The sequence below is a fragment of the Engystomops pustulosus genome, chromosome 7 (assembly GCF_040894005.1).
Source record: "Engystomops pustulosus chromosome 7, aEngPut4.maternal, whole genome shotgun sequence".
Taxonomy (NCBI): Eukaryota; Metazoa; Chordata; class Amphibia; order Anura; family Leptodactylidae; genus Engystomops; species Engystomops pustulosus.
In genome coordinates this window covers 151,710,487-151,731,571 of record NC_092417.1, presented here as the reverse complement: position 1 = coordinate 151,731,571, position 21,085 = coordinate 151,710,487, and the positions used below count along the sequence as shown (strand labels likewise).

Here is a 21,085-nt window from a genome sequence, read left to right as displayed (position 1 = left end):
CATTATCACACTAGTAAAAGCTGAAAGAGAAGATGAAATGTGACTTCTTGTAACCTTATTTCTTGCAGCTATGGAATGGATTCCAAAAAAGTATCGTCCATTTGTGACAATTATTCAAGGAACCTGCCTCACCATTGGACAACTCATCCTGCCAGGAATGGCTTATGCTGTACCAGACTGGCGCTGGCTGCAGCTGTCACTCTCCTTACCCTTCTTAATATTTCCCATTATTATATGGTAAGGGATTGAATTTTATACAACAATCATATAACATTAGGATTTACAGAAACTGCTTAAATAAGGAAGATAGGGGAAAAAGAAGGGCACAGGAACATACCTCTTTAAAAGAGTTTAGTAAAAGTTCACTATTACCATCTACAGTATTCATTTATGCAAATTTTGTTAGATGTTTAGTTACGCTTTAAAGAAAAATGCTCTTTCCCCTTAATGGCACCTGTCTGATTCATGGGCGCATTTCAACAACCTCCATCTCTTATCTTCATCTAAAACAGGTGGGTCCCAGAATCATACCGGTGGCTGGCAATCAAAAGGCGTTCACAACAAGCCCTTCACAACCTAAATCGAGTAGCAAGGATGAATGGGGAAAAAGATGGAACTTTTGTTACTCTTGAGGTAAAGTCCAGAGAAATTTGGTGCAAAACTGAATTGTTAAAGTTTAACTTTGATTTCATAATGAATTTTTCCAAATTCTAATATGTGATTCCTCTTTTAAAAACAAACAGAATGATGCCCATAACGTTCTGTTCAACCTTATCTTTTCAGCATTATGGCTTTTACTGTTCTGAAGCTACTTGTCAGAAATACTCCTAAGCAGCAGTGAAGTGAATGGAGACTAACCTCTTACTGTCCTTTTCCTAATGATAAGTCAATAAGATGCAAATCCACTGAGATTCCTTCAAGTAAATCCACTGAGCTCTTCATAGCTTGCACATATAGATTATATCAAGGAATAAGTAGTAAAAACCAGCAGTGAAATACATGAAGTGTATGTTCTGTACTGTGCAAGAACTAAGGATTCACAGCTCCCCTGCTGTGATGATAGTGTCTGGAGAGCAGAGGCTGGGGGGAGGGTTTGAGTCACAGACTAGGATTGAGCGACTGATAGGAAACAGGTTAGATCTTGTACCTCACTATTCTTTCCTAGAGACCAGGTTATTCACGATGAGCAGGCTCTCAGTTCCGCCTCTTTCACATGAATGATGGGAGTTGGTTCCCTGCAGTGATCTGATGGCTTACTTAACTTCTGAATCCACAGATCTGCACTGACACTAGGCTCTCCTGCTAGCTGAAAAGAGCAGCATCTCAAGAACTCCCACTTCCTATGGAGTGGGCAGCAGCCCCTCCAGTCCAGCAGTTACTTCTAACAGACATAAGCAGAATAGCCAGGGGTGACAGCTACTATAGCGATAGGCTCAACTGAGGATGATAGCAAAAAAACTGCTAAACATATGTTAGGAAAGTATAAGGCAAAGATGAATTCATACAGTAACATCTGTCCCATCATTGTTTTCTGTCTGCTGACTGAATTCAGGGAATTCCCTCTGTGTTTTGTGTGTGAATTGCAGCTAAGGTTGCTGCTGAATTGGGACTGAATGAACCATACCCAGTTCCTCTGCAGCTAAACTCTCTCCAGCAACAGTTAACTTGAGTGATGGACGGCTGGTTCAGTCAGTTGCTGGGGGCTGTGTCAAATACTCTCTTTATATTCTGCCCAATTCCATCAGAGGTTGCTGGCTATAGCAGTCCTACTGCTTATCTATTGATTTTGCTATTGCTCTGCTGATCTGTGTATCCGACCTCATCTTCGTTTATCCAACCATTCGCTTGCTATACGATTCTTTGTCTTGCTGCCATCTTGGATTGTACCCGATTCTCTCTGACTTTGCTTGTTCATTTATTATCTGTGTTTGTTCCTCTGTGTCTTGTCTCTCTCAGTGTAACCCTGCTTTCCCTGTTTCAGACTGTCTTTGGTTATTGGCATGACACATTTCTGGGTCCTTGTGTAAACACTGGTTTGTCTCTGACTTCTTGTTACCTGTCCCCCTACCATCCAGCAGCTGCTAGACAAAGTAAGTTTCTTTCTCACCTTGCTGGGTCTCTTAGGGTCCAGTTTCCTGATAGTGACGTCACCCTTATCTGGGTGGATAAACTGCTGTAGGCAGGTCAATAGCCCGTACGGATGTTGCAGGGTTAGTTCACCACCAATTACCCAGTCTGACAGCTTGCACCAAGTCTGGTTTGCTGGCCAGGTGTGTGACAACCTCACCCTAAGAGCCATTTGATTTGATGCTGTGCTTTAAACACGTGCTCCTGTTGGTTTATGAGTGTATGAATTTACAGACTATACAAAAGAACTACATTTTCCAGTTTCCAGTTTAAGCGCTTACCACCATTACCAACCTATTTGTGCACTATTCTGCACAGCAGCCCTGTCCCATATCCTCTCTAGGCAGTCTGCGTCTGGTGAAGGTCATCAACATCACACAATTGATTTTTTTCTGCCATCTTGTAAAAGTCACCTACTAAAAATATCAGTGGGACTGAATTAAATTGGCTCTACATACAATAGGGTTGGGACCCTTTCCAGAGGACCCGAGTCCACTAAAAAAATGGAGTGTGACACCGTCACAGCACAAAGACATGCTTAGGAAATATTATGCTATGTTACTGGAATTTACAATCACTCATTACTGAGATTGACCAGAAATATGAGATGCCTGGTGGGTGAAAATGTTTGTGTAGTTTACAATCATCCCTCCTGAATGCTCAATACATAGGGATGCTGGTACTGCTAACCATGCACATGTCCTGATGAGGACAGAGGAGGAAGCAGCTACCTCCATACACCATGGAGAAGGCCCTGAAGAATAACTATATACAGTTCCCCTATAATAACTATATACACCCCTTATAATAGCTATATAGAGCCCCCTATAATAACTATATACATCCCCTATAATAACTATATACAGTTCCCCTATAATAACTATATACACCCCATGTAATAACTATATACACCCCCTATAATAACTATATACAGTCCCCTATAACAACTAACTATATACAGACTCCTATTATACCTATATACACCCCCCCCCCCATAATAACTATATACAGTCCTAGGTAAAATAATAAAATTGTACTCACCTTCCATCGTTCCCTCGATGCACACCGACCTCCTTTCATTCCCTCGCTAGTGGATATCGGAGGTGATAGCGGCGCCCTACCGTTGCAGACGGCGACGTGCCATCGCGGTGCTGTGACGTTACATGCTGCGCATCTAGCGGCTGGGCGCTGCCATCTTTTTATATTATGCCTCCAATCTTCTATGGCAGAGCAGGGAACTTATTGTTCCCTCGCTTTGCCATTTAAGTTAGGGGCCTCGAGGCACATAATAATAATCTGGATACGGCCCGAGGATCCCAGACCCAAAAACAAATGGGGCAATTCGGGCGGTAATGCGACCACGTTTAGTGGGGGCCCTTTATGGGCAAAGTGGTGGGGGTCCCGTGGTACGAACCCCAGACTTCCCCCTTTAATCTGGCCCTGAGGAGGCCTATATCTGGCATGTTGAAACTTGTAGCAGTATTTTATTATAAAAAATACCTCTTAGTCCTGTAAAAAGTGACTGAAAGTGTCTTGAATTCCATACACAGCAGACTGATAAGGAGAGGAGGCTAAAGTTCAACTCCTGACAGACATGATAATTCAGCTCTATAAGGAGATAAATTTATTAAGTGGCTGTTTACAAATAGTTATGTCATTAGTAGCATTAACAACTTCTCCTTATCTTTCTGCTCTCTGTGGGAGTAATGAGAAGAAATTTACATAGACAAAGTGATGAAAGCTTCACTGCGAGCCTGGACTCGAGCCTGACTATGCTGCTTTGAGTCCCATCGGCTGCACAGTGTTTGGTTTGGGAGCTGCCACTGTTAAAGGGTCTGTATATTGCAGAGTAAACACAGCCGTGTGAAAGCAGCTTTAAAGGGCATTTCTATGGTCTTTGACCAAATGCCAATAAATATTTGACTGTGGCATAGTACCTACTGAAGACAACAGAGTGCAAACAAATCTTGCTATACTGTACTTTATGCACACAGTTGTAAGTGACAATAAGTTCACAAATCTTTGGTTGAGTCCAGCATCAGCCCACTGATATGTTATGTAATGAAAAGTTATACAATTTTCCAATATAGTTTCTGTAACAATTCCTCGTGGCTTTCTAGATCTCTGATTGCTGTCATTCTATAGCGAGCATAATTGTTTAATTCCTGTGGATAACACCAGTCCTTGGTCATGTGATATATCTCTGGTCATGTGATGTCACACAGGTGCACAGCTCGTTATATGCTTGGTCATGTGATGTCACACGGGTGCACAGCTCGTTATTTCCCTGATCATATGATGTCATACAGGTGCACGGCTCGATATATCCCTGGTCATGTGATGTCACACAGGTGCACTGCTCATCATATCCCTGGTCATGTGATGTCACACAAGTGCACGGCTTATTATATATCTCTGGTTATGTGATGTCACACAGGTGCACAGCTCCTTATAACACACAGCTGATTACGCCCTGTGATATAACAAGCCATGTACCTGTGTGATAAACTGGAAAACAAATCAATTATTTGCTAAAAGTGGACAACCCCTTTAAGTGTTTAAAATATTGACAGTGTACATTTATATATTAAATTGCCAATCTGAACTGATTGCAGTGCAAGTTGCATAATGATAACGGGCTCTGCAATTTTTGGGGAGATTTATAAAAATTGTCTGAGAGCAAAAATTGTAATTATAAAATGAAAGCTGAGCTCTGATTGGTTGCCATGATAAAAATACAACAGTTTGTGCTCAGACACACACAAATCGGAAATATTCGGGTAACACGTCGGGAAAACGCGAATCGGGCCCTTAGTAAATGACCCCCATTGTGTCTTCTAGTTTCTCATGGAAACCAATCAGTGCCCACCTTTTGTTTGAAGACGCTGTGCGAAAATGAAAACTGAGCTTTGATTGGTTACCAGAAGCAATTAACAGTTTTGCTCTCAGACCCCAATGTGTTCATTAACAAAAATATTTCATCAATGTTTCTGATCTGTAGATTTCAAAGCAATCAGATCAGTACCATGAAGACTCTGCTGACATCTAGTGGGCAAAAAGAAATCTGCAGCACTGTTGGTTTATCATATGGATAAGATGTGTAAATCCTAAAACAAACCCTATGTTTAAAAATAGAAAGTGTTTCTCAGAAATTCCCTTTAGTTACTATTTAAAGTCCAGATACTGAACCCTGTGAGCACGATATCTGGACATAATGGGGGATAGAAATCCTGAAATAATCACAATACCCAGCATAATGGCAGGCATTGTGACAATGTTTGCCTTTACACAACCCCCATGGCAAGAGGGGTGCATACACTCGCTATACCTACCAACCTGAACAGTCACAGATAATAGTGTAATTCTATCCATAGTGGCGATGGGGCAGAACCTTGACCATACACCACACAGCACCTGTGTATGATAAATCAAACCCCCCCCCCATGACTCTGGCTATTGATTCTTTCTACTTCATTAGCAGAGTGGTTTTAGAAAGTGTTTTTTTGGTTACATTTATTATTTGCTTTTCACCAGTTTGTTGGCGGCTGGGTATCTTTTTCTTTGTTGCTGCGCCTTGTTCTCCATATTACTTAGATGTTGGTGCCATAATTTAGCTTTTTTTACAACCCTTTGTTCTGAACAGTCAGTTCTTCCATATGGATAAGCAGACATGATTAGAGCCCTGTTATGAGGGAATTGGAGAGAAGGAACAATTATGTTTTAGATCTCGGCCAAACAAACAACGAATTGTAAAAACTTCCACCACAGATATGAGTATATTGTAATAAAAATAAAATAAAACTACATTGACAGATTTAGAAAATGACCCTATAAAAGTTTTGGCAAAGCAAATACAGATCACAGAGCCAAAAGCAGATCGTCCTGTGATCTGTGCAGGGGTTGAAATTCGTAACTGCAGAAGCCTGAGATGGCTCCCAATAAAGTGAATAATAATAATCTTTATTTATATAGCGCCATCAAATTCTGTAGCACTTTACAAATCATAGGGGACACATACAAATAAAATACTACATGACAGAGTATAAACAGTCATATGGAACAATAGGAGGGAGGATTCTGCTCACAAGAGCTTACAGTCTATGAATAGGGGACACACCTGCAGTTACAGCTTTTGGCCACCGCACAAGCCAGAGCTTCATGCTCTGTATTTTTCTATATCAGAACAGATATTCGCTGCAGGGTTCAGGTGTCAAGGTTCAAATTCCTGGACAACCCCTTTAATGCTGGTCACTATATCAGTATAAAGATGGGAAAACATCTCTTTACTCACATTATTTATCTTCATTTCTTTCCTCAGATGTTGACCCATGAAAATGAGAAAAACCCAAAGAAAGCGCCTTTCAAATCAACACCCTTAGGACTTTTCCGCACTCCAGCAATGCGAAGACTGACCATCAGCCTCTCTATGTCATGGTGATGATTCCTCCTATTTTGTACAGTCCGTGGTTTCCTCTCTAGAATCCTCTCTAGTCTTCATCTCCCCTTTCTCACTACAGGTTCTCCAGCAGCTTCAGCTTCTTTGCTATTGCAATGGATATCCAGAGGTTTGGTTTCAGTTTATACCTCCTACAAGTGATTTCTGGGAGCTCAGACATTCCCATTAGAATCCTGAGTACAATCATTGCAGCTTATGTAGGACGGCGATTCGCAGTTTCCCTTTCCCTTCTATTTTCTGGAGTTTTCATACTGTGCAGTTTGGCAATACCTTCAGGTAGGTGTTCACTATTGTAGTCCATTGCTCTAACTCAGTTCTAAATCATTTATCGACTTCTATAGAGTTCTTGTTATTAGAAACTCACCACAAATCACTGCATTTTTAATACTGCACCCCTCAAACTATTCAAAACAGCCTTTGCTAAGTTTGTTAACCCTTGAAAGGAAATCTACCATCAAACTCCATCATGATAAACCAGGGACACGTACTCATAGATCTTCTTATTTTTGTTAATTTGTTCTATCAATGGCCTCCTTCCTTATAAAATCAACTTTTAAAATGATGCTGAAGAGCCAGAACATCTCTGGGGGCGTTACAGCTGATTCACAGCCTGTTACAGTGTACAAGGAGCACTTCCCCCTCCTCTGCAGCTGTGAGATTACATTAGGCAGAGGGAGGAGGTGAGTGCTGATGGAGCAGAGGGTGAAACAGTGTAACAACCAGTGAAACTGTAGCATGAAGGGGCTCTTTCAACACCTCTAGGAGCCCTTATGGCTCATTAGTATAATTTTATAAGTTCATTTTAGAAGGAAGGAGTGCATGGATAACAAATATACAACTATATACTACTACTATACTATATGCTATATTACACAGTGCCTGGATCTATGAGTAAGTATCCCTGGTTTATCATGATGGATTTTTATGGTAGATTGATAAAAATAATCAAATTTGTTCAATGTATATTTAGCTCAAAAAAATTTACGCGTTCATGTAGGATAAAAGGAGAAAACACATCTTAGATTTTGTTGTGCAGATCCCTCATATGTGGATGTAAAACACTTTATGGGCCCATAGGAGGGCGCAGAAAGGAAGGAGGTACATAGAGCGTTTGGAGGGCAGATTTTGATTACTTTGTTTTTAGGAGTTATAACACTTTTGAAAGGTTCCCGAGATACCAGAACAGTGGAGGTACATCACCTAGAAAGGTTTAAGATTTAACTGGAACAGATTTTAGGTGCTTTCTTTTCGCATTAGCTGAGTCCCTTCTGATAGTAGAACAGTAAAAATCCCCAAAGAGCAACATCATATTGGAAACTAAACCCCATGGATTACATTTTATCAATTTTTTGTTGTTGGGGTGAGGGGTTTCAGAAAAAAACTATTCTTTTTTTTCTATGGCACAGTACAATATGACAATATCCCATTGATGTAGCTTTTTGATGTTGAGCAAAAATCACTTGTTTTTGCATCGCTATCTTTTAAATGGCAGAACATTTTTCTTTTATGTTGATTTAGTTATTTTAGCCATTTGTTCAGCAGGTGATAATCCGAAGCTCCTCAGGGGCGGAGCTACTGAAAAGCTGCTGTCCTTATGGGACAACCTTTTTAACAATTTGCTGTATAAATATGTGTATATGGTTTGTTTTTCAGATTTAATAGTGTTGCAGTTGTCTATCACTCTTCTGGCCAAGGGTTTACTTGGTTCATCTATTGTCTGTGGTTATCTTTATACGGCTGAACTTTTTCCTACTGAGCTCAGGTAAGTTGCATATGACATGCAGATCATGCATTTCATTTTTTCGGTTTCATTTTATTTTTATTATAGTGAATTTTACAGAGGAAGAAATAATCCAAATGTTGCAATATGTAAAAAGCGACAGCTATATTTTATATCTAATCATGGGGGTGGTCCTGTGTATATACCGATGTACCATGCCAGAACTGCAGCAATCACTTTAAGTGCAGCAACTTATCTGTCCAAGTTACACAGGGTTCCAAGGTTTGAAGCAAATTATCATATTAGATATATCAGGCAGAGAACCTCAAAGTACTGATATATTTAAGAAGTAATTTAAAGGAACAGTGAGACTGATGTATTAAGACTGGTGGGTTAAGACCTCCTAGTAATTCCAATGATGAGCTTGTTAGACATAATCTAAACCTACACTAAGTCCATTCTTGCATAGATTTCAGTTTTACCTGAGACAGTTTTTTGGCTAGGTTATAGCAAATTTGGCTGGGCAGAGGGCCCCGCCCATGAGGAACTAGAGGGTCAAAAAGAAGACATTCCAATTCATGCAACAGGAATTGCAACTTTCTTATGTTTTATGCACCTAAATACTGGCACGCAAGGCATGATAGATCAGTCCCATTGTGTTTAACATCCAGAAGATAATGGATCCTATTGAGGGGCGGATTAAGTCTGCTATGGGCCCTGGTTGTATTTTACAGCCCCTACAAGTCCGGAATTGACTTCCCACATATGGTACTAGAATCAATCGTCTTGGGGAATGGAGATTGTGTCCCTTCTGCCTGCTTTTAATCTACAGTTTCAAAACCTTTGGAGGTCCTTCTGAGTATAAAATTTGGCAGATAGTTTAGGTGGCCGTGGGCCAGTGGGCTACTGCCCAAACCACCTATATTATAATCCACTATTTATTTTATTCTTAGCCTATAATTAAAGCTCAATCATGAAATGTAAAAAGTTTTGTTCACCCCCCCCCCCCCCCCCAAAAAAAAAAAACCCATAAAACTGGTCATATCATTAGCAATGATTTATTCTAAGTAGAGGCAAATGCAATGAAGGGCCAACACTTAGGGGTCCACCACATAAAGGTACAATGAGGACAAAGAAAGTTTTTGTGTTTAGGCCATAGATCACTGGGGAATACACTAATGATCCTAGATGAGCTCATGTAGATGGACTGCTAAATTATGTACATTCTGATACAATAGCACAGCCTCTGCTCTTGATGAAAATCAGTGGAAAGAATATAGCTTACCATCAGGGCTATAAAACCTGGGTTTAGACTACAGTATTTTGATGCTAAGTAATCTTCTAATATTCCATGATTAAAGAAAATCTACTTTCAAAATCCATCATAATAAACCAGGGACACTTACTCATAGAGCCAGGCACCGGGCCTGTGGTAATCTTCTTATATTTGTTACCCATGGCCTCTTTCCTTGTAATTTAAAAATGTAAATTATTTTTGGAAATAATTTTAAAATATGCTAATGAGTCTTTTCACTCACTGTTGCAATGAGCAGAACAGGTTTCAACTTGAACTTTCTGAGATGAGATATAGAGTGGTGCCCCTCCTCTCCATCCAGTAGTAATATATCAGGTTCTTGTTTTAGTAAGTGGGAGTCTCACACCCATGCTGATATCTGGTGTGTAGAAAAACTATTTTAAGCTCTACTTTGCAGCAAGTGACTGCTCCCCTGATGCTACCCTCCATCTCGCAGCAGATAGTGCTACCTGAGGCAAGAGGCTCAACTGACCTCATGGCTGGTGCACCCCTGTCCCCACAGTTTCTGCTGCTGCCAGATTACACATGTACGTCCACTCACCTATGTAACTATTAGCAACATGTTATGACATTTGAGAGTATGTAATTGGGTTTTCCAGCTAAATGATATTGCTGATCTATCTATAACAATATCAGATCGGCCTAGAGTATGACCTCCATCGATCAGGTGATTCCGGTCACTTCTGTTATTACAAAGCCACTTTACAGAGAACAGACCTCTTCTTCCAACCAGCCAATTAGTATGGGTTCTGTGTTTTGGACCTCAATATCAGTAAGGCTGTGTTCACATCACATTATATGTACATGTTCACATAGGCATCCTTTTTTCTCCAGTCAGTTTACGTCGCATCGAGCAGAAAAGCGTGCAAGCCGCCACCGATGCGCCAAAATCCGGTCGCGTGTGCCAAAATCCCGGGGCAATTCGCCGCAAAACAGAAATCGTCGGGAAACCCTACGAAGATGCATCCGGCGGAGCCTTAGTAAATGAGCCCCAATGAATAAAAAATCATAGTAAACTGCACATTTTCATCCTGCTTACTATGGTGCAGGATTGAAAAGCGGAGGCCATTAGAGGTGATGGGAGATGGATGTTACTGTGTGACATCCATCCCTGACCTCTGCTGAGTGTACATGTGGAGGTTGCCCGCTGTATTTTAACCTCATGGAGGTTCATAAAATGTGGTGCATAAAAATGCTCCAAGGACCTTCACCTTATCTGTGCAGTCTTTCTTCTGCTTATTATTTCCAGTGACCTTACTACTAATTACCTACTAAGGAGGCATCTTGAACATTGGCAGCAGCCAATCACTACATGCTGTGATGTTTGTTCCTCCTACCACTTTCCGGAGGGAGGAGCTGAATCGGAGCAATGTATGAACTTTCTATATTATACATTGTAGCCCAATACCCCATTGTAGCGATACATCGGAATCCTGCTGACATATATCCTTACAACGGAAGGCTAAAATGTGGTGTGAATGTAGCCTAAGCTAGAAAGCCCCTTTAAATTTTCCATTGTCAGGTCTGCAAATAATGTTTGTAAAATTCTCACATTCAGACCTCACGCACACAGATTTATGCATTTCTGTGCTCTGTTGTTTGCAGTCCATGTGTCACCGGTGTGTGAAATCCACTCACAGGTTAATGACAGTACAAAAGACTGCAAACACGGGCAGGAATAGGGCATAGACACTCAATGATCACTTTGTGCCAGTCTCACATGTTTCTTTTTGCACAAGATCTTTTAGTAGAAAACCTGTTCTACACATTTGAGAAATTCAGGTAGGAATAAGTTCACAAATTTTTTTCCCATGGTAATACAGACAATGATTAAACTAGATCATGTCTGTGCCGTGACCTTGTAAATGTACCTTTCCCAGCACATGCCTGGCACTGGAGCGGTTCTCATTGATAACACGATTATTATATACAATGTAGCTCACTGCAAACACTGGAGGTCATACAGACATAGTATAGAAAACATATGAAAACATAAAAAGCCATTAAAATATCACCATAGAAATTACGGTAAAAAAAAAATTCTGAACGACTCCTTATAATAATAATATTTGTTGTCTTCCTCCTGCAGACAAACTGGAATAGGATTCACTAACATGATGATGAGATTAGGGGCTGTAGTCGCACCCCTGGCGATGATGACCAAGGCCTACACTCCATTTCTTCCATTAGTTATTTTTGGAATAGCGCCCATTCTGTGTGGATTGCCCCTTTTATGGCTGCCAGAGACCCTAAATAGCCACCTGCTGGATACTGTGGAAGAGGTAGAAGCCAGGTAAGAACTAAAAGAGAATAGGGGGTCCAGATGTCTCCTGCCCTTCAAAATCCAAATAATAGCATTTTGAATATGGAGGTAGAATATAGCATTTATTATATCAAATGGCTACAGTAATGACATGGCTTTCTTTCGACATGGCTTGATATACTGGAGATGACTACCCCCACAGAGAACCTGTCACCAGAATTTACCCCTACTAGCCCCCTGAGGTAGGGTATGAAATGTCCGTTCTAGAATTCCCTCTTTTATGTGAAATCTCCACCTGAGTCATATTCTGCTGAGATGACACAACTATCTTTAGTTCTATAGTGCCTAAAGTACCTGCTGGTGAAATATCAAAGATAAAAATCTTATCTTTAAAATTGCATCAGGCATGTGAGATTCTTTTCTTTAATATGACACCAGCAGCATATTTCTAGATGCTATTGAACCAAAATTACCTGACTGGTGCAAGTTTATTCTTCTTTCATTTTCACATGACTTTGAAGGAGATTTTTTTTAAAAAGGTGAATGGGTAAAATTGCACATAAAATAGGGATTTCTTAAATCAACGTGTAAAATTATGCTAATGATTGTGAGGGGCTATGATCTGGCTTTATGCGCTGTTACATTACCCTACAGTGTAAACGTCTGTAAAGCCAGATCACAGAGGGGGTAGAGTAGCCCCTCAGACTCAGCATCATTTTAAAAGAATTTAATTTTATAAGGAAGGAGGAGATCAATATCAGATATAAGGAAATTACCTTATACCTGGATCTATGAGTAAGTGTATCATGATTTTTTATCGTGATGAATTTTGGGTAAAATCTGGTGACATCGTCCCTTTAAAGCTAACATGATTTCACAATACTCATATCATGTGATGTCTATCCTGCATGTGTTCGTTCTTGGCCACCTAGTGGTTGCTTTGTAGAAAGCAAGTGTTGAAATAATTTTATGAGTTCTTAACCAAATCTTAGGTGAGGTCAGTGTGGATAATGTTATTCTGTAAGGTTACTAATAGAAGGCTGGAGTGTACGCTGTATCAGATGACCAGGTCATGGAGGATACGTTATACCAGCATGTGCTCACCTATTATTTATTCCCCTTGCCGGCACCTACACTGGATTTTGTTGTGAAATTCCTTTTAAAGTTTTAAAATATCCAAAAAAATGTCTAGGCGCTATCGTAGACAGGACACTGTGGACAATGCCAGATCTTTGGATTTTAAGCCTGTAAAGATTAACCCTTAATATATAAGTATATTATTTGTATTAAGTGTATACCCCCTTTCCTTAAACCCCCACCCCACCCCACCCAAGCCGCACGTTGAGTGTGTCCCCACTGTATGTGCTGGCTCTGAAGCCATCAGAGGTGACAATGTCATCAAATCACGTGTGCAGGCTTTAGAGCTGGTGCATACAGCAGGGAACACACTGAAGGTGACTGCTGGAGCTGCTTTGGGTGAGAGGAAAGGTGAGTATCGGACCCTGCTGGCTCTTGGCAGGGAAAGAAGAGCTGGAACGGATAACACATTGGGACACATTGTCTAGTGGCGATCCCGCTGCGTGTTGTCCGACGAGGATCCGGGTCTGCCGGGATTCACTAAGGTCGTGCGCCCGATTTCCAGCAGGTGTCATTGCTGCGCCGAGGTCCGCCAGAGTTCACCTTCTTCTTCCTGGTGCATGTAAGTGCTGATCTTGTGACACAATTCTTCTTAAATTTCGTGGTTTGTCCGAATCCGTCGGGTTGTCCGATGGCCATGCCCCCCGATTTCTGTTGCGGCCCCGATGCGCCACAATCCGATCGTGTGTGCCAAAACCCCGGGCAATTCAGCGGAAAACGGTGCAAATCGGAAATATTCGGGAAAACCTGACGGAATCGCGGCCGCAGGACCCTTAGTAAATGTGCCCCATTGTGTTTTACACCCATGATGTACAATCTGCTCAGCTCCTCCTGCTCTATAACATGCTGATTGTAGATAGGACACTATGGGGGAGATTCATTAAAGCTTCTCTGAGAGTTTTCTGAACGCGTGAGGCAGAGACTATAGCAAAAAAATCATAGCAACATCTGATCTGGTCTAAAGGATCGGAACTGGCGCAGTTTGCGACCATATTCTCTAGGAAGCCAGAGCCTGCAGAGGGAATTTTAAGACTGGTGTTCTAAACGCCAGACATAATGAATCCCCCCCTAAGCACAATCCCCTCAGTTATTCCTGCTCTATAACATGCTGCCTGCAAATAAAAAACTATGTACAATCTGCTCAGCTTCTCTTTGCTCTATGCATTAAAATAAAAAGAAGTTCAGCTCACCACTTTTCGTTGTCATCTTGTTATTTTTTGCCGATGCACAGATGTGCTGTGCGGGGACCAGAGGTAATAGGTAATGTACTAGAGCGAGGATTATCCGGCGTCCAGGCAAAAGAAGTTTTTCGGTTTTAAATGTTAAAAATTCCACTTTATTAGAAAACTTTTTTCTTAAAAACAATGAAGACGTCTCATAACAAAAAGAAATCTAAAGAAATCTTTTTTCTGGACGCCGGATAATCCTCGCTCTAGTACATTATCTCTTTGCTCTATACCATAACAAAGTGAAAAAGGAAGCACAGCTCCATTCTTGGTGTAGTGGCTGTAGCAGGGTATTGCATTAATCGTATATCTCCAGATTTTTGACTAAAAAATGTGTTGAATGTAAGCAGATTCTGCCACCAACATTATCAAGATAATATATTCTCTTTGTTTACTTTCAGAGGCCAAAATTCCACATGTAAAAAGAAGAAGGAACTGGAATATGAAACCAAACTGTAACACACCTAACCTTCCATGGGAGAACTTTATTTTCAGATATCCTTATTTGACATTCAAGGAGCCCATCCTAAAATACATATTTTGTCTGCTACAGTCTCTCTTTTTATCTACAGTCCCTCTTTTTATCTACAGGATATCATACAGAGCATTAGACTGACAATGACCTTATTAAAGGACATCTACCACCAGGATGAAGAATTGTAAATCTAGCACAGATACATGCTCGTGTGTGCCCCTCTGTCAGGATCTGCTCTTCTTATAGCTACTTATGGCCTTGTTTTTAGGAAATAAAGTTTATTTTTAATTATGCAAATGTGCCTAAGGGGTTCCAGGCTCCATTGACATCTCTAATGCCCAGAGCCCCTCAGATTAATTTGCATAGTTTTCGTAAAAACAAGGTCCAAAGAAGCTATAAAAAGAGAAGATCCTGCACACACCAGTAGGTCAATGTGCTTGGTTTTCAATCTTTCATCCTGGTGGTAGATGGCCTTAAACTATAGATTGTCAAGTTTTTTTGGCATAACGAAATTATTTCTGCAGTATTTGGAAGCTTCTAGTTTAAAGGGAACATGTTGCATTGAACATACAATCCGATCTAAAGGCAGCATTATATAGAGCAGGAGATGTTTTGAAAGAAAAGATTCAGTATGACTTAGTGACAGAAATTCTAGTTGTTACTATGATAACGAGTCAAGTAGGTGGTCCTTATCAGTGATTGACAGTTATCTCTGTATGTATGCTTACATAGAGAACAAATAGTACTCAGTGTACATAGGAAAAAAAACAACTAATTACAGCTAACCATTAACACTAACCATTACAGCTATGTCCATATCTATACTATGTGTACCATATAAATTCAATAAACTGCAATATTCTTTTATCTATTATTGTAAGTTTGTGATTCTCCATTTGCCTGTTCTACAGAACATCAATTGCAATTGTATTAAGCTGTTCAAAAATGTGTTTTTTTATACATGTTTTCTGTACATGTGTATGTTACGGTGCAGGCTCATGTATAGACTTCACAGGATCAGTCTGAAAATAATCTACCTATAATAACACACTACCCACGCAAGGCTAACCGAAGATGAACGTGCCGAATCTCGGTAGTAAAAAACAGACGTTTTCTACCGTTTTCATGGCCAACTTGCATCAGTATGTCATATGTTCTCCAGGGTTTCTCATACATTATAGTCTATAATTAATATATGACTAAAGGTTTTGATTAGGTCAGTAATGGATTTGTCGCATGGTCCCTTAAAATAAAGTCCATGGGCACTGAGCCACTGAAAAAGTACAGACAGCACGAGCTCAAATTTATGTCTGCCCTCAGGACATTCACTTAAGTTTTTACCAGAACTTGCCTCAAATCAAAACAGACCCAACTTCTAGGGACCAAGGTTGCTTTAAGGGCGGATTCTTGCGTTTTGTTGTTTTTAAATGCAAATACAAGTGGGAGGGGGTTTGTCCAAAACGCATATGCGTTTCCCATTAAACGCATGCATTTAATTGGAAACACACATGCATTATTATTGGGCAAACCCCCTCCCACTTGTGTTTCGTATGTGTTTAACAAAATGACAAAAAGAGCCACGTGGGAATCCACCCTCAGGTGTCAGGCAACAGGTAAAAAACTTGTAGTTGATTTAAAGGGAACCTGTCACCAGGAGACCCATTTTTAGCACTCCCCCAGTCTCCACAGAGCATAGTACATACTCTGCCAATTAAAAATTGGTTTTACAGAAAAAAAGATATGTTATATTGTACCTTTCATTAGCATGTGCTGTGTGACTAGGCAGTTGCCCCCTGGGAGGGGCTGGAAAGGAGCAGTTTCCCCCCCAGCTTCTCCTTTTTAAATATATGAAAACACCCATCACTTGGCTTAGCAAGGCCCCCTGCTCCTCTACAGTCAATCCCGAGTGAGGGGAGTTATTCATATATTTGAATAGGACACATGGAGAAGCTGTTTCCCAAGGGTGAGGGGGTGGGGGGGAAACTGCTCCTTTCCAGCCACTCCCAGTGGACAAGTGCATAGTCACACAGCAGATGCTAATGACAGGTACAATATAACATATCTTTTTTTCTGTAAAACCTATTTTTTTAATACAAAAACACTTTGGCAGTGTATGTACTATGCTCTGTGGGGACTGGGGGAGTGCTAAAAATGGGTCTCCTGGTGACATGTTCCCTTTAACCAGCGAGCCAAGAAGAAAGTAAACTACCTAAAGTCTATAACGGATGAATTACAGTATGAGTTTTGGCTTGAGTCGAGCCTTTAGACACATGTAAAAGCAAAAATCAAGATGTTAATGGAAAAATAAGTCAAAGAGTCAAGAGAATACCAAGAGAAGTAACCTGGAATGTGTACAGAGAACCTCAGTAAGCCAGATCACATATACAGTACCGTCACAGATAGAGATTCAGAGATAGGTATACCCACCTCCAGTGGTGGATAATATTATAGGCGGTTTGGGTGGTCGCCAAATGTGCCAAATATAGTACTATTCACCCATGAAATCCTTGTACATCTGTTCCTGCTCTCAATATATGTGTACATAAGAGTCATTTCAGGACCTTTGAAGGTCCTCCAAAGGTCCAAAAACCGCAGATTAAAAGCAGACAGAAGGGACACATCCTCCATTCCCCAAGAAGCTGATTCTAGTACCGTACATAGGAAGTAATTCCAGACTTGTAGGGGCTATAATATTCATACAGCCCAGAGCCCATGGCAGTCTTAGTCCGACCTTTCCTGCCTCCACCCTTAATTGTCTGTTCTTCTCTGAAGTGTGAGGACAGTTTATTTGGTAACAGACATATGACACTAGTTCCCTAAGATCTGCCTCCATCACGATACTATTACATCTCTGGTCAGGGTCGGACTGGGGTGCCTGGGGCCCACCAGAGGAATTGATTTTGGGGGCCCACCATACCGCTACCTAGAAATATTCCCCATTTCACAGTTCACAGTGGCTGGATTGTGCTTAGCACTAACTTAACAATAAGAATAACTAACTATAACCCTTAACATCCTATTCTCTTCAGCACATAAGACTAGGCACTGACATTATAGAAATAGTCTAGATAGTCAGTAATTACAGTTATAAGACTCAGAAGTGGGATTCAGTACCTCACATGTCACACGGCTTCTCCTTTGGGTACTGAACTGCAGGACGACTTCTCCCTTTATTTTCTTATCACTGGAGAATTTTCCATCAGATATCTTCATCTCTGTGAGGCACATCTCCACACTGTGCAACTAAAAATATCACCGTCACTACAGCATAATTTCACCTGGATAACAATGCCCCACACTGTGCTAGTACTCCTCCTATCCTGTATATATGGGGACAGCACAGTACTACTATTCCTATCCCGTATATATAGACACAGCACAGTACTACTACTCCTATCCTGTATATATGGGCACAGCACAGTACTACTCCTCCTATCCTGTATATAGGGATATAGCACAGTACTACTACTCCTATCCTGTATATATAGACAAAGCACAGTACTACTACTCCTATCCTCTATATATGGGCATAGCTAAGTACCACTACTATCCTGTATATGTGGCACAGCACAGTACTACTACTCCTACTCTGTATACATGGACACAGCACACTACTATTCCTATCCTGTGTATATGGGCAGAGCACAGTACTACTACTCCTATCCTGTATATACAGACATAGCACACTACTACTACTCCTACCCTGTATATATGGGCACAGCACAGTACTACTACTCCTTTCCAGTATTTATGGACACAGCACAGTACTACTACTCCTTTCCAGTATATATGAGCACAGCACAGTACTACTACTCCTATCCTGTATATATGGGCACAGTACAGTACTACTACTCCTATCCTGTATATATGGGCACAGTACAGTACTACTACTCCTATCCTGTATATATGGATACAGCACTACTACTCCTTTCCAGTATATATGAGCACAGCACAGTACTACTACTCCTATCCTGTATATATGGGAACAGTACAGTACTACTACTCCTATCCTGTGTATATGGGCACAGTACAGTACTACTACTCCTATCCTGTATATATGGGGACAGCACAGTACTACTACTCCTATCATATATAGATATATATGAGCAGAACACAGTACTACTACCCCTATCCTGTATATATGGGCACAGCACAGTACTACTACTCCTATCATATATAGATATATATGAGCAGAACACAGTACTACTACCCCTATCCTGTATATATGGGAACAGCACAGTACTACTACTCCTTTCCAGTATTTATGGACACAGCACAGTACTACTACTCCTTTCCAGTATATATGAGCACAGCACAGTACTACTACTCCTATCCTGTATATATGGGCACAGTACAGTACTACTACTCCTATCCTGTATATATGGGCACAGTACAGTACTACTACTCCTATCCTGTATATATGGATACAGCACTACTACTCCTTTCCAGTATATATGAGCACAGCACAGTACTACTACTCCTATCCTGTATATATGGGAACAGTACAGTACTACTACTCCTATCCTGTATATATGGGCACAGTACAGTACTACTACTCCTATCCTGTATATATGGGGACAGCACAGTACTACTACTCCTATCATATATAGATATATATGAGCAGAACACAGTACTACTACCCCTATCCTGTATATATGGGCACAGCACACTGCTACTACTCCCACCCTGTATATATGGACACAGCACACTACTACTATTCCTATGATGTATATATAGGCACAGTACTACTACTCCTATCCTGTATATATAGGCACAGTACAGTACTACTACTCCTATCCTGTATATATGGGCACAGCACAGTACTACTACTCCTATCCTGTATATATGGGCACAGTACTACTACTCCTACCCTGTATATATGGACACAGTACAGTACTACTACTCCTATCCTGTATATATAGGCACAGTACATTACTACTACTCCTATTCTGTATATATGGGCACAGCACAGTACTACTACTCCTATCCTGTATATATGGGCACAGCACAGTACTACTACTCCTATCCTGTATATATGGGCACAGCACAGTACTACTACTCCTATCCTGTATATAAGGCACAGCACAGTACTACTACTCCTATCCTGTATATAAGGACACCGTACTACTACTCCTATCCTGTATATATGAGCACAGCACAGTACTACTACTCCTATCCTGTATATATAGACACAGTACTACTACTCCTATCCTGTATATATAGACACAGTACTACTACTCCTATCCTGTATATATGGACACAGTACTACTACTCTTTCCCTGTATATATGGGCACAGCACAGCACTACTACTCCTATCCTGTATATATGGACACAGCACTACTACTCCTACCCTGTATATATGGACACAGCACTACTACTCCTACCCTGTATATATGGGCACAACACTACTACTCCTATCCTGTATATATGGACACAGCACTACTACTCCTACCCTGTATATATGGGCACAACACACTATTACTACACTTATTCTGTATGTCTGGGCACAGCACTACTACTCCTATCCTGCATACCCCCCTCCCCCCTTATTACATATAGTCTTCTAGTGCCCATTAATTATATATATTCCTGCAACCACTCCCATTATCATATAAAATGTATATATTCCTGCAATTAGTGAAAATAACAAAACTCACTTACCTTTAGCAGCGCTCCCGCATCCTCTTCTTCTCTTCTCCCCGCTACAGCGCGACCGACAGGAACAAGATGCGCGGCAGCGTGAGTATATCATGACGCTGCCGCGCATCAGGAGTCACAGTGCGGCGCGTGCCGGCAAAGAAAACCGGGCGCGTCGCACGCACAATGCGCGTCAAAGCGCCGCGCATTACATTAAAGACGGTACTCGAGTGGCCACTTACGGCCGCATCGAGTACCGGTACTGTCACTCACTGGCAGGGGCCTCATGTGGGGATGGAGGCCCCTGCCGTAGCGGACGTACCGGGGGCCCACTATGAGCCAATCCGACGCAGCAGGCAGGTGCCTCGGATGGGTATGGGGGCCCCTGCCGTAGTGGCGGTAACGAGGGCCCACCGGAGGATCCACCGGCCCTCCGGTGGGCCAGTCCGACCCTGTCTCTGGTCCTCATGCAGTTAATGTTTCCTACTGACGTTACAAAATGTATTTAATGGAGTTTCTGGCAGACACAAAGTCTCAGTTTATCACATGAAGCTAAAAAATAAATATGCAGGACAAGCAGAATGGGACTTATCTTGGCCATAATCTAACTTTAACACCGTTTATTCTTATGCATATTTTATTTACTGAAAATAGCAATGAATTCCAGTATAGAGGGGAGGAAAAATGTTGCCTCAGGGTGCGGTCACACGTTCCGCTTTGACTCTGTT

General features: G+C 41.1%; 1 protein-coding gene across 1 annotated transcript in view; it reads left to right on the top strand.

The window, feature by feature from the left end:
• LOC140071056 (solute carrier family 22 member 6-B-like) overlaps positions 1-15,586 on the top strand; it is a 28,906-nt gene extending 13,320 nt beyond the window's left edge. Inside the window, exons 5-11 of the mRNA XM_072118298.1 lie at positions 69-237; positions 513-633; positions 6,446-6,561; positions 6,645-6,859; positions 8,237-8,345; positions 11,708-11,911; positions 14,646-15,586. Coding sequence (XP_071974399.1) covers positions 69-237; positions 513-633; positions 6,446-6,561; positions 6,645-6,859; positions 8,237-8,345; positions 11,708-11,911; positions 14,646-14,703 — 992 coding nt within the window. The 3' untranslated portion in view covers positions 14,704-15,586. The remainder of the gene's footprint in view (positions 1-68; positions 238-512; positions 634-6,445; positions 6,562-6,644; positions 6,860-8,236; positions 8,346-11,707; positions 11,912-14,645) is intronic.
• Positions 15,587-21,085: the final 5,499 nt, after the last annotated feature.